Source organism: Caenorhabditis briggsae (genome assembly GCF_000004555.2).
Source record: "Caenorhabditis briggsae complete genome, chrII, whole genome shotgun sequence".
NCBI classification, from domain to species: domain Eukaryota; kingdom Metazoa; phylum Nematoda; class Chromadorea; order Rhabditida; family Rhabditidae; genus Caenorhabditis; species Caenorhabditis briggsae.
The window spans coordinates 8,711,253-8,722,431 of record NC_013486.2 but is presented as its reverse complement, the minus strand read 5'-3'; the positions used below and the strand labels follow the sequence as shown (position 1 = coordinate 8,722,431).

Sequence of the window (11,179 nt, the reverse complement as noted above, 5' to 3'; positions counted from 1 at the left end):
ATTAAAATTAGAATCAGCCACAGAATCCTATGAGCTCTCAGAAAATCAAAATTTTTGAATTTTTGAATCATTAACGAAAAAACGGTTTTCTCATCTTTTCAAAGCATTGGATACCGTAAAACTCCACAATTCTCGTTTTTCAGATAGTCAAGAACACTAAAAAAGGAAGTTTTTGAAAAAGCAAAACTTTTCTCTGAAACAAAGGAAATATCGAAATCGAAACTCGACGACACTGTCCCTGTTCTGTTTTCGCTTCTTGTCCATTTTTCAATCTGACCCACCTGTTGCTGGATCTGTCTCTTTTTCTCTTTCCTATTTTTCGTTGTGTTCCACTGCGCGGAATAGTAAAAACAAACACATTACTTTTAGGAGACGGCGATTTTTTTTTGAAATTTTTTTTTCGTTTCTAGAAAAATATAGGTAAAACTTCAGGAAAACAAGTTGCAGCTGTGAATGGTGTCTGTCGTATAGTAAGGAATGAGTGATCACAGGTGTGCGGATGAATTGATGAATCAGAAAGTTGAAGAAACGAACGGATGCCTGGAAATGGGTAATGAGCATGAATAAATTCAGAATATTCCGGAAGATATGCAACAACATCGTTTTCAACTTCATACCATTTTCAGGAGCCTGGAGAAAAGTACGTCGTTGTATATCTTAGAGACCGGTACTGTATCTCGGTTCCTATCAAAGATATGAAAAAGTAATCAACGGATACATTGTTTTTCGTTATCTCATTAACATTTCATCAGTTAACACATTTCTGATGTCTTGCATAGGAGCCAAGAAAAATTAGCTCCAACTTTACACCTTAGGAGCTATTCTATTACAGGTTTTATAGTAATATCAGAAAATCTGTTAGCAAATAAACATCATCAGGTTCTTTCTGAATGAATCCGCCCCTCTGAAAGAACTTATAAAAAAAGCTCCATCTCTGTTCACTTTCCACCAGAGAAGACCGGATTTCGGATTCCGTATACCGTGATTTATTTTTTTTTCCGAAGTCCGTTTTCCGAAAAAGTCATTCCGGAATCCGGACATCTCTACTTTCCACGTCAATCATCAAAATTATTGTCAAAAACGCATGATTTTACGTGAACCTTGCCACGTGTCTCAACCTAATCATCATAATATAGAAGCTCTATTCATTTCGTTTTACTATTAGAAAAGAGGATTTTTTGTTAATAAATTTGTTTTTCATATTCTGTCACCTCATTTATCAGTATGTCCTCTTCCTTTTTTATGTAAAAATTCTTCGATTTTAACAAAAAAAACCACGAAAAAAATTTTAAATTACAACTTTTCTGATTTTTCAAACTGTTTTATTTTCAGAATGTCTAATTTTCCTGGCTGCTGTCAAAGTCGTCGTTCTGGTCGTTCCCAGCCACCACCACCGCCTCCGATGGGTCCTCCACCTCCACCGCCTCCCATGGGTCCTCCACCTCCACCGCCTCGTGGCAATATCTATGTATTCATTGTCTTTGAAATTCTATGAGACATCAGGAAAATTTCAGCAGCTTCCAAATCATCCTCCTCCACCACCATTCTGGAACGGTTCAGGTCCCCGACCAATTCTGCCTATTCCACCACCACCGCGATTTTCAGCTGTCGCTCTTCATGTAAGTTTAGACAACACTTTTCTAGTAAGCCCAACTATTCAATCTTCTTTAGAACCAACCGACTCCACCACCACCAGCCGGACCCATTCCTCAAGGTTCAATGTTATTGCTGACCTCATCTCTTAGAGCGGCAACGTCTCAAATGGATAATACCGTGAGTAGTGACTCCGACATAGAACAGAACCATCGCGAATTCAATGCTACCCTGGCCACATTCAAAAACTTTTCAGATCTGTCGAATCTTAACTTTCCAAGCTCAAGAAAACAAAGCCTTCCGCGACGAGATGGCAAGGCGGCAGGTGGAAGCAAACAACATGCTCACTGATGTCACGAAGATGCTTCTGAAAGAGCAAGAAGCGAATCAAGCATTCCAAAAAGAAATGATGGAGACGTTTGCAAAAGCAATCAGTGGAGCCTCTACACCGACGGCTTCGGTTCCTTCAGCACCAGCGCCTTCTGAGGTATCAACGCCACTGATTGTCGAGCTCCCGGCGCCATCCATTCCAGAACCGGTCAAGAGACCAACACGGCTTTTGATTAAAAGGGAGCGATTAGAAGAAGAGGACGATAAGAACGAGAGGGAGGAAAATGAATTGCCAACAAAAAGAAGAAGAACGAGGACCCCGAAGTTTGTAGTTCCTATTAAATTCTAATTTTCTATTTTTTCAGAACTGCTGCTGCAAAAGCAACTGTTAGACACAAGCAGAAGAAGAAGTGAATTTATTACTCGATGATTAATTTTTTGTCTTTCTCATGATTATCATGCTCCTTTAAATTTTCGAATAAACGATGTCATTGTTCTATGATCCACGTCCTGATGTGTGTTTTTTGTGTTTACAAAACGTATGCTTCCATGGAAGGCATTTTAATTTTCATGGTTCTTTCCACAAGCGGTAGTTCTCCCATTCCTTGCGACCTTTTCCCATTCCCAACTTTCAGATGCAAGTACCCCTGAAACTTCAACTATTCGCGATCAAACCGCAGCCAGCGAACACTCCGGTTAATGGTAAATGTGAGAAGGTTAACAAAGACGATTTGATCAATGAGGACGACCGTAACCTGCACAAAATCGTCTGTCGCCGCTGCAAATCCGTCATTTTCCCCGAAGACGTTGTGATGACCGTTGACAACCAGCCGTATCAACTGCGTGTGATGACTCATCAGGGCAAAGGAGCGTCGTCGTTCGAGAAGATCAGTTGGTGGTGGTACACCGAGAGCGATATGGTATTTGATACTGTCGGATGGCAGACAATTGACAAGAAGAAGGTGCTGATGTGTGGCGATTGTGAGCTTGGACCGATTGGATTCCGTTCCGAGGACAATAAGAAGTTTTGGGTGGCTGTGGAACGTGTCAAATATGAGAAATCCTAAACACAGTGTAATGATCTTTGAGTGAAAATGTTCAAATAAACGGTTACCATTCCTCATTTTTCTCACATTTTTTCAATAAAGCTTCTCTATTAATCATCAAAAGTCTTCAACAATAATTCTTCAATTGAAAATAACAAAAAACAAAAATTAACCTAATCTACAGAGAAAAAAAGAAAATGTAAAATCAGAAAAAAAACCTAAAACAATGATCTACTTCTTCTTCTTCTTTCCTTTCTCATTTGGATCTGCGATTCCGTGCAACTGTCTCCACTCAGCTTGTACTCTATCTTGTGCTTCTAACGATGTCGGTGCATATCTCGAATATTCCATACTGAATTCTCCTTTTCCTTCTGTCAATGATCGTAGCTCTGATGTGTATCCGAACATATCGGAAAGTGCGCTTCACAAACCACTGTCGCATATCCTTCTGTGGAATCTGTTGTTGTGATAAGAGCGTTTCTTTGAGTTAACGATGTCACAACATTTCCTTGGAACTCTGCAGGTGTCGTCACTTCAACCTTCATAATGGGCTCGAGAAGCAACCAGCTAGCCTTTTCGAATGACTCGCGCATCATGTTTTGCATTGTGTTGATCATAGCGATTTCAGTAGAATCGACAGCGTGTGTGGCTCCATCTTGAATGCGAACGTGGATTCCAGCGATTCTAGATTTGATGAGTGGTCCTTCAGCGACAATCGCGTCAAGACCCTTCTTGAGAGCTGGGAACAGATTCTTTGGAATATTGTTTCCGAATGTTTCATCAGAGAATTCCACGACTGTATTACGGTCAGCAGGCAGTGGGTCAATGACTCCTTCGATCTCTCCAAACTGTCCCTGTCCTCCAGTTTGTTTCTTGTGGCGGAAATGGAATCTGACAATGAGAAAGTGAACATTAATTCAACATATTAATAATACTAACTTGTAAGGAGCTCCCAAGCATTCTCTGTAAGCAACAGAAGGTTTTCCAAGTTCCACTGGACAATTGTATTCACTCTTCATTCTTTGTGCATAAATCTCCAAATGTAGCTCTCCCATTCCGGAAACAATGGTCTCTTTGGCTTCTTGATTGTATTCTCTTCTGAATGTTGGATCTTCTTTTGTGAAACGTGTCAAAGCTTTGATGAAATTATCAGCATCTTTGCGGTTGACTGGTTTGATTGCCATCGAGATAACAGGCTCTGGAATGTGCATGGACTCCTGAAAAATTTCGAACACTTATATATAAATCCTTTTTTGACTTACACAATGTGGTGCAAGGTTCTGATCAGTTGAAAATGTCTCTCCTGAATGACAATCAAGTCCAAAAGTGGCACAAATGTCTCCAGCATAGGCTGTTGTGATCTCCTCCATATCGGCAGCATGCATTCGAACCAATCGTTGAACTCTGACTTTTCTACCGTCTCTCGATGCATAAACAGTGTCTCCTTTGCTCAATTGTCCTTGATAAACACGGAAGTATGTCAATTGTCCGTATTTTCCGGCTTCAAGTTTGAAAGCAAGTCCGACGAACGGTTTGTCGTTGTTGCGTTCTGGTGAGAGAATGATTCTTTTCTCCTCGCCAGTTTCAGTTTTAACTGTCGCTCTGTTCACAACTTCTGATGGATCAGGAAGGTATTTTACAACTGAATCGATCATGGTTTGAACTCCCTTATTTTTCAGAGCGGATCCGGAAAGAACAGGCACGAATTGGCGCTGAAAATGATTTTCTGTTAGCTAGTTCCGAATGGTTCACCCTACTTTGACAACAGTTCGTCTGATTGCTTCATGAATCTGCTTGACATCTGGCTTCTGATCGTTCAAGAACATCTCTCCAAGAGTTTCGTCAACATTTGCGATATGCTCAATTAGTTCTTGTCTTCTATCTTCAGCCTCCACTCTCAAATCTTTCGGGATCTCATCTTTTCTTACAATCAATCCACCTTCTCCCTCGTAATACAATGCATGTCCCTCAACTAAATCCACGATTCCATTGAAATTCGAATCTTTTCCGATAGGCAAATGAACAAGCGCTGCATTATGATTCAACTTATTTCTGAGTCCATCAAGTGCTTTCAGTGGGGATGCTCCGTTTCTGTCCATTTTGTTAACAAAGCAGATGAATGGGACATTATAACGTGCCAGTTGTCTGTTGACTGTGAATGTTTGTGATTGAACACCTCCGACACCGCAAAGAACCAAGACAGCTCCGTCGAGAACTCGAAGCGCTCTTTCTACTTCTACTGTGAAATCCACGTGTCCTGGAGTATCGATGATATTGATATTAGTTCCGTGCCAATCAACATAAGTAGCTGCCGATTGAATTGTGATTCCTCGTTGTCTTTCCAACTCCATAAAGTCCATTGTCGCTCCGACGTCATCCTTTCCTCGAACCTCGTGCATCGAGTCGATTCTACCCGCGTAGTACAAGATTCTCTCCGTTACTGTTGTTTTTCCAGAATCGATATGAGCAGAGATACCTAGAAGCATTATGTTAACTTTTTATTTATCGGTAAAAACTGCGTACCAATATTTCTAATTCTCTCAATAGGCCGCACGCCTGGAACAATGACTGATGGTGCTTCATTCGATGTGAATCGACGGAAGACATTGTTTAACTGAAAGGAAAACAATGGGTTTTTTGGTTTTATCATCAGGAATGCGTTGAATTTACCTGTCGTCGGCTTTGAGCTACTGCAGAGAACCTCCCAAGAGGACTCATCGTGTATTACCTCAAAAATCAAAAATTAAGATTCATCGGAACTTTTGCGAGTGGTAACTTGAAATAATGTTAGAGAACTGTCTCAAGAATTTTTTCATATTAAAATTACAGAAAAGATTGTAGATTTTGGCCTGAAAAACGAAAAAAGCCTAAAAATGATGCCATACCGAGGGACAGTCCACGAGGACTACACGGAGGGTGGCCGAGGTTGCGCGCCTCTTCCACTGAGCTCGGCCATGTTTACGAGTTTGCAACACAGAATTCAAGAAATTATTTCTCCATGAAGAAGACGTTTTCCGTAGATCTGACAAACACCATCGTGTAGAGCGATTTTTAAACACCTTTTTTCATATTTTCTTTTTTCAATGGCATTAAATTTTGAACTAGATCTACCCTTTCTTCAAATTGACCAATTTAAACTAATAATTCCTCTATCAACAAAAAGGAGTGCACATTGATTTTTTGGAAAATTGGGTCACATATGTTAATGCGCAATGAATAAGGGCGAAGGTTCATAATTTGCCAAGAAAACTAATCGGGAAAGAGTTCTTCTAAATGAGTTATCGAAACTACAGTACCACCAGAATCGATAAAAAACATGGATATAGTTCATGGGATGTTGAATTAACATGGACATAGTTCATGGGATGTTGAAAAGATAGCATTTGATTAATTTTAAAAAGTATAAAATTTTCAAAAAAAAATAACTAATTGCTATCTGAATATTCAAAATGTTCTTCTTCATCTCATTTTACAGTATCTACTTTGTTTCAAATTCATAAATTTTTATTGATTTGTATTCGGACTTCATCAACTTAACAAAACCAACTTATTTTTTCTAAAAACCATTCAAACCTCCTTCCTTGTCTCGATTCTTCCTTTCACTTCTTGCCCTTGTCCTCCTTTACCTCCCTTATCAGTACATCAACTCTCCATTTCTTCTCCATTAGTCTACCTATTTTTCTCTTTCTGCCAGACAGAAAATAAATGGACAACCATCGACGGAAAGCGTATCCGAGGAAAGGTAACAATGCACAAATTGTACAGGAAATCAGAGAAAGTATCAAGAATCGAGCGCGAGAAAGTGAGTTCTGTGTATTGCCTCAGTTCTGAAAAGTTTTTTATTAAATCGTTCAAATCAAATCGTTCAATTTTAATGTTCAAGAAATATAGTAAACACTAATTACAGTAGTATCTAAAATGTTGTAAACTCTGTAACAGAAGAACCCCACACTGTCAATTTTGTGCTAATTTTTCTTACCATCTACGAAAAATTTCCCACATGTGTCCAACTACAAAACACTCCTAATATCATGATCAACAATTTATCAGTTGACATCTTTTTTTATATTATTGACAGGAACCAAGAAAAATTGGCTCAAAGGTGAAAGTTAGGGGGCACTTCTCTTACTAGTTTTTACGGTATCCATATATAGAACAACAAAAAAACCTTTTTTATTAGTTTAAAACAAGTAGGAGAACGTTTATACATTTGGGATGTTTCAGGAAAAAAAAAGAATTTACAACAGAGTTTCACTTCTGTAGTTGATAACTGTCTTGTGTTAGCTTTTTGAAAATCAATAGCCAGTCTGAAACCAGTATACCCTAGTGTGTATTCATATTGTCTAGTCAGCAAAAGATGTCGTCCCAAATAAAGAAAAAATAGTTTTCAAATTCCTTTTTCAGAAAAGGAGAGTGAGAACAGTGATAGAGCTGATGCTCGACTAGAACGATTTCGAGATCTTGATGATCTCAAAAAATTGATGTCAGGAGCAGAACATCACAAAGACGACGAAGAATTGTCATATGGTCTGAACGCTAAATTTCTGAATGACATGTACAAAATGGTCCGAGAAACAAAAATAGAGGCACTGACAGACAATGAGTTTTTTGAGGATCTTTGTAAATTGTAAGTAGTTTTTCTTTCGAAAAGTTTCAACAAGTTTCGATTTTCAGAATTCTAAAATTCCTCCGTGACGATCATCCATGTATCCGTGCAATGTGTTTCCATATTGTCAGAAAATGCACAATGAATGAGAGGAATCTGGTGGTGATTCTGACAACCCATGTGGATATTTACATAGTTCGAGCAGTGGATCTGTCATCCGAAAATCAGGTGGAAAGAATTGAGGCATTCAAATTGATCATTTGGATGCTAAAAATTTATGAGAAGTCCAATTTGAAAAAGTTGATTGACAGTTCTGCAGCTCAGAAAAACGGAAAGTGAGTGGATATTATTAAGATAAAAAATTCTCAATTTTGTTCCAGAAAGTATGCATTCCCAAAGTCTATAATGCAACCTATTATTTCAATTGCTCTTTCGGCTTTTGAGGGGAAAAGAACTGACAAGTAGGTAACGTAATTTTTCCTGTTTCTCAATTTTTTTTTTCCAGATTGTCCCTTCCTTGTGTCGGTTTATTTCTAGAATTTAGTTTAACCGAACCCTCTCTAGTTCTGGAAATGGCTGGAACGGATTGGCTGGTCAAAGTTCTAACCGGTGTTTCTTGTATGAGCAAAAGAATTGTTCTACTTGCTTCTCATGTTCTAATTTCTTGGTTGGACTCTCCAACAATCAGAATCAAAGCTCATTTGGATTTGGTTATGGAGCAGATCTTTGCACCTTTAGTGGAATTTGGAATGTTCCAGAAACGAGGAAGTATGATGACTAATGATGCAGGGTAAGTGATATGGTTGGTTTAACCTAAATATAGAAAAAGAAATTCAGAAATGAGAGTTTTCACATGAACGACTTTCTGGAGAATTTCAAATGCTCCTTCCTCTGCATTATCCGTTCATGGCCAGGCCTGTTTGCATGTGCTGCCGTTGGTCCTAACTCCAATATCCTGCCGAGTTCTCCATTCCGACTTTTGGATTACTTAGGTCTTGGAACTGTTGCAAATGACAACTTGGTCAGGATCAGAGATGCTATAGTTGATTTGTGTTGTGAATTTGTGGATGTACCGTATGCCAGCAAGACGTTTGAGTCATGGGAAGAAGCTTTGGCGTTTTATAGTGAGTTCTGAAGCGGTTCTGTATCACTACGAGAAGCTCTACTGATATCTTTTTTGAACAGCTACCCTAATGTGAACCTTTCCAGAATCAATGCATCTCCCGGACAAATACAAAAGCGGTCTGAAACATGATTTTGTGATTGCTCAAAATGATGCTCGTCTAAAGAACGACGTCGAACGCCACAAGCCAACCATCGACCTTCTTGCCGCCTTCCGTGTCCTCTCCCAATTTGTCCTTATCAACGCCCAACTACCACTTTCCCTTGCCCGTCTTATCCTTGCCATGCCTGACTCTTCCAGTGGTCTCAAAGCCACTCTTCTGATGGCTGACATGCTTCGCCAAGCCCCTTCTCATGTGCCAGCTGGATATCGTGCACCAGTGCTTTCAATGCCAACTTTGGTCCAATCGGCTTGTGAAAGCTTGAGCCAAAGTCGGGCGGTTTCTGCGATAAACGGTACATTTGATATCAATGCAATCGAGCAGTACACTTTTCCTCATGCCACGTAGGTTTGCAGATTCTGAGAAACAGCTCAACACTTCATTACAGAAACGCTGAACTTGTCTTGAACCGTTTTGATAAGTTGAATCAATCCTGGATTCGTTCTGCTTCTATTTCTTCTACAGTACTCAAAGAATCCGATTTGATGCTTTTCGCTCCACACATGTCTGATCCAGTCCTCGTCCAGGCTCCAATTAAAAAGTCGAAAAGCGACAGCTCATTTCGTGTTGGCTCAAGTTTCAAAAAGAATATATCTCCGGATCTCTATGAATATGAGTGTCCAGGAGAGTTTAGTGAAACTGTGCTACGTGGAAGATACGATAAGAATGCGTTGATGATGATGGATGATTCAGATGATTATGATTATTCAAGTCCAAGACTCCGAGACAATTTTGATGATGAAGAGGAGAATGCGAAAAAGTTCTTTGTAGATTCGAATGGAGCGTTTGATTGGAACTATGTGGAATATTATGTGGAGAATATCGAAAAGGATGGATACGAGAAATTGGTCAAAGAGTTCTCGTCCAACACTATCGAAGATCATATTGGAAATGTGAGTGGTTAAATCTCAATGTTCTCTATATCCAACTATTTCAGATGTTCCAATTCCTTCATCCCTCTGAACAAGAAAAGAACAAACGACATTTGGATCGCCAACAAGTCATCGTTGCCAAAAGTATCATCAAACTTCTTCTACGAGTTTTCCCAAACAACGAAAGCATCAGTCAAGACTACATTCCCATACTACAGAAATATGTTTCCAACTTTAGATCAGTTCTGGAAGAGGTTCGTTTTTTTCACTGGTTTTCTTTTTGCAATCAAATTTCATCTTCCAGAGATCGACTCCCAACGCATACTTTGCTCCCCGCAATCTCGCTTACACTCAGTCTATGCTCCATTTTGCCATTATTGGTACTTTCACTATGACAACGCAAGGATTGAATATTCTAAACACCGTTGGAATTTTGCACATGTGAGTTTTTTATCATTAGAATCATTTATTCAGATGGCACTGTGCCACATTGTTCAAACCTATTGCACAAATTAGGGAAAGTAGAGAGAAAAGTGAGAAATTGGGTGTGGAGACAAAAATAATAACAAGAAAAAACATTATTATGTAACATTACGAACTGCGTTGACCCGTTATTTATGGCTTCTGCGAAACGAAGAAGCATTGTTGAATGTGTGACAATTTGACGAGACACTTGTATTTCTCGGTGAGAAGTCCTCCTTCTGGAAGGCCAGCCGATGGGTTACAGTATGGTCGGCAGTGCTCGTATCCTGGTTCGAAGACTCCGTAAGCTTCACAACATTGGGAAGCATCTTGGTAGCCGGAAGCGCAGATCATGACATCTCCGACCTTGCTGAGTGGGCAGCGGCCGGTGAGAACAGCAAGTTGCATCTAAATAATTTGGTTAGATGAGTCTTTAGGAGAAATACTTACAGTAGCCAGCGTGGCATCGTAGTTACAAAGTGGAGCACACCCTTCTCCGAGACGAGAGCAACAGTTACGGAAACGATCATTGGCAGTGTCCTTGGTGATACATGGTTGCCATCCTGGTTGACGTGGGCATTGAGCCTGAAATAGGATGGGGTTAGAAGCTACCGGGTTAGTCTAATTGTAAGGACTAAAATTGGTCAGTATTTAAACCTTCCCAGGATAAAAACTAAATTTCTCTAGTGTAATAACCAAAATTTACCCGCAACCAAATCTTACCTGTGGTGGTGGAGCGAGTGGAGTTCCCTTTCCTGGATCAACGTATTTCTCAAAGTTCACTGGTCGAGAATCAACCGAAGCGGATGTTTGTGGAAGTGCTTGTTGTGGTTGTTGTGTCTGTTGGACTTGTGGAGCAACTGGGAGTTGTGACTGTTGCGGTTGTTGTGGTTGTTGGTTAAAGTTTTGGTTCTGGTATTGTTGCTGTTGTGGCTGTTGTCCGAATTGTTGTTGTTGTGGTTGTTGGTATGGTTGTTGAGGTCTCTG

The 11,179-nt window shown here is 39.8% G+C and overlaps 5 protein-coding genes across 5 annotated transcripts in view; 3 read left to right on the top strand and 2 right to left on the bottom strand.

Moving 5' to 3' along the window:
- Positions 1-1,333: 1,333 nt before the first annotated feature.
- On the top strand, positions 1,334-2,337 carry CBG25604 (the record flags this gene model as incomplete). The annotated part of the gene is made up of 5 exons (XM_045242426.1): positions 1,334-1,468; positions 1,515-1,619; positions 1,672-1,773; positions 1,850-2,247; positions 2,289-2,337. The coding sequence occupies 5 exons, from the start codon at positions 1,334-1,336 to the stop codon at positions 2,335-2,337; spliced, it is 789 nt and encodes a 262-aa protein (XP_045098140.1).
- Positions 2,338-2,558: 221 nt separating this feature from the next.
- On the top strand, positions 2,559-2,990 carry CBG02782 (the record flags this gene model as incomplete). Its single annotated transcript, XM_002630979.1, has 1 exon — positions 2,559-2,990. One exon carries the CDS (start codon positions 2,559-2,561, stop codon positions 2,988-2,990), a length of 432 nt encoding a protein of 143 aa, XP_002631025.1.
- Positions 2,991-3,200: 210 nt separating this feature from the next.
- On the bottom strand, positions 3,201-5,687 carry CBG02783 (the record flags this gene model as incomplete). The annotated part of the gene is made up of 7 exons (XM_045242425.1): positions 3,201-3,390; positions 3,462-3,860; positions 3,909-4,186; positions 4,232-4,681; positions 4,727-5,445; positions 5,493-5,583; positions 5,640-5,687. 7 exons carry the CDS (start codon positions 5,685-5,687, stop codon positions 3,201-3,203), a joined length of 2,175 nt encoding a protein of 724 aa, XP_045092210.1.
- A 987-nt stretch (positions 5,688-6,674) lies between these two features.
- Positions 6,675-10,175, top strand: CBG02784 (the record flags this gene model as incomplete). Its single annotated transcript, XM_002630981.1, has 10 exons — positions 6,675-6,771; positions 7,374-7,596; positions 7,644-7,910; positions 7,956-8,036; positions 8,081-8,365; positions 8,413-8,699; positions 8,785-9,202; positions 9,247-9,751; positions 9,796-9,984; positions 10,035-10,175. The coding sequence occupies 10 exons, from the start codon at positions 6,675-6,677 to the stop codon at positions 10,173-10,175; spliced, it is 2,493 nt and encodes an 830-aa protein (XP_002631027.1).
- A 170-nt stretch (positions 10,176-10,345) lies between these two features.
- Cbr-pqn-32 overlaps positions 10,346-11,179 on the bottom strand; it is a gene marked incomplete at both ends in the record, with an annotated part of 2,368 nt that continues 1,534 nt past the window's right edge. Inside the window, 3 exons of the mRNA XM_045242424.1 lie at positions 10,346-10,600; positions 10,643-10,777; positions 10,916-11,104. Of these exons, the coding sequence (XP_045092209.1) occupies positions 10,346-10,600; positions 10,643-10,777; positions 10,916-11,104 (579 nt within the window). The remainder of the gene's footprint in view (positions 10,601-10,642; positions 10,778-10,915; positions 11,105-11,179) is intronic.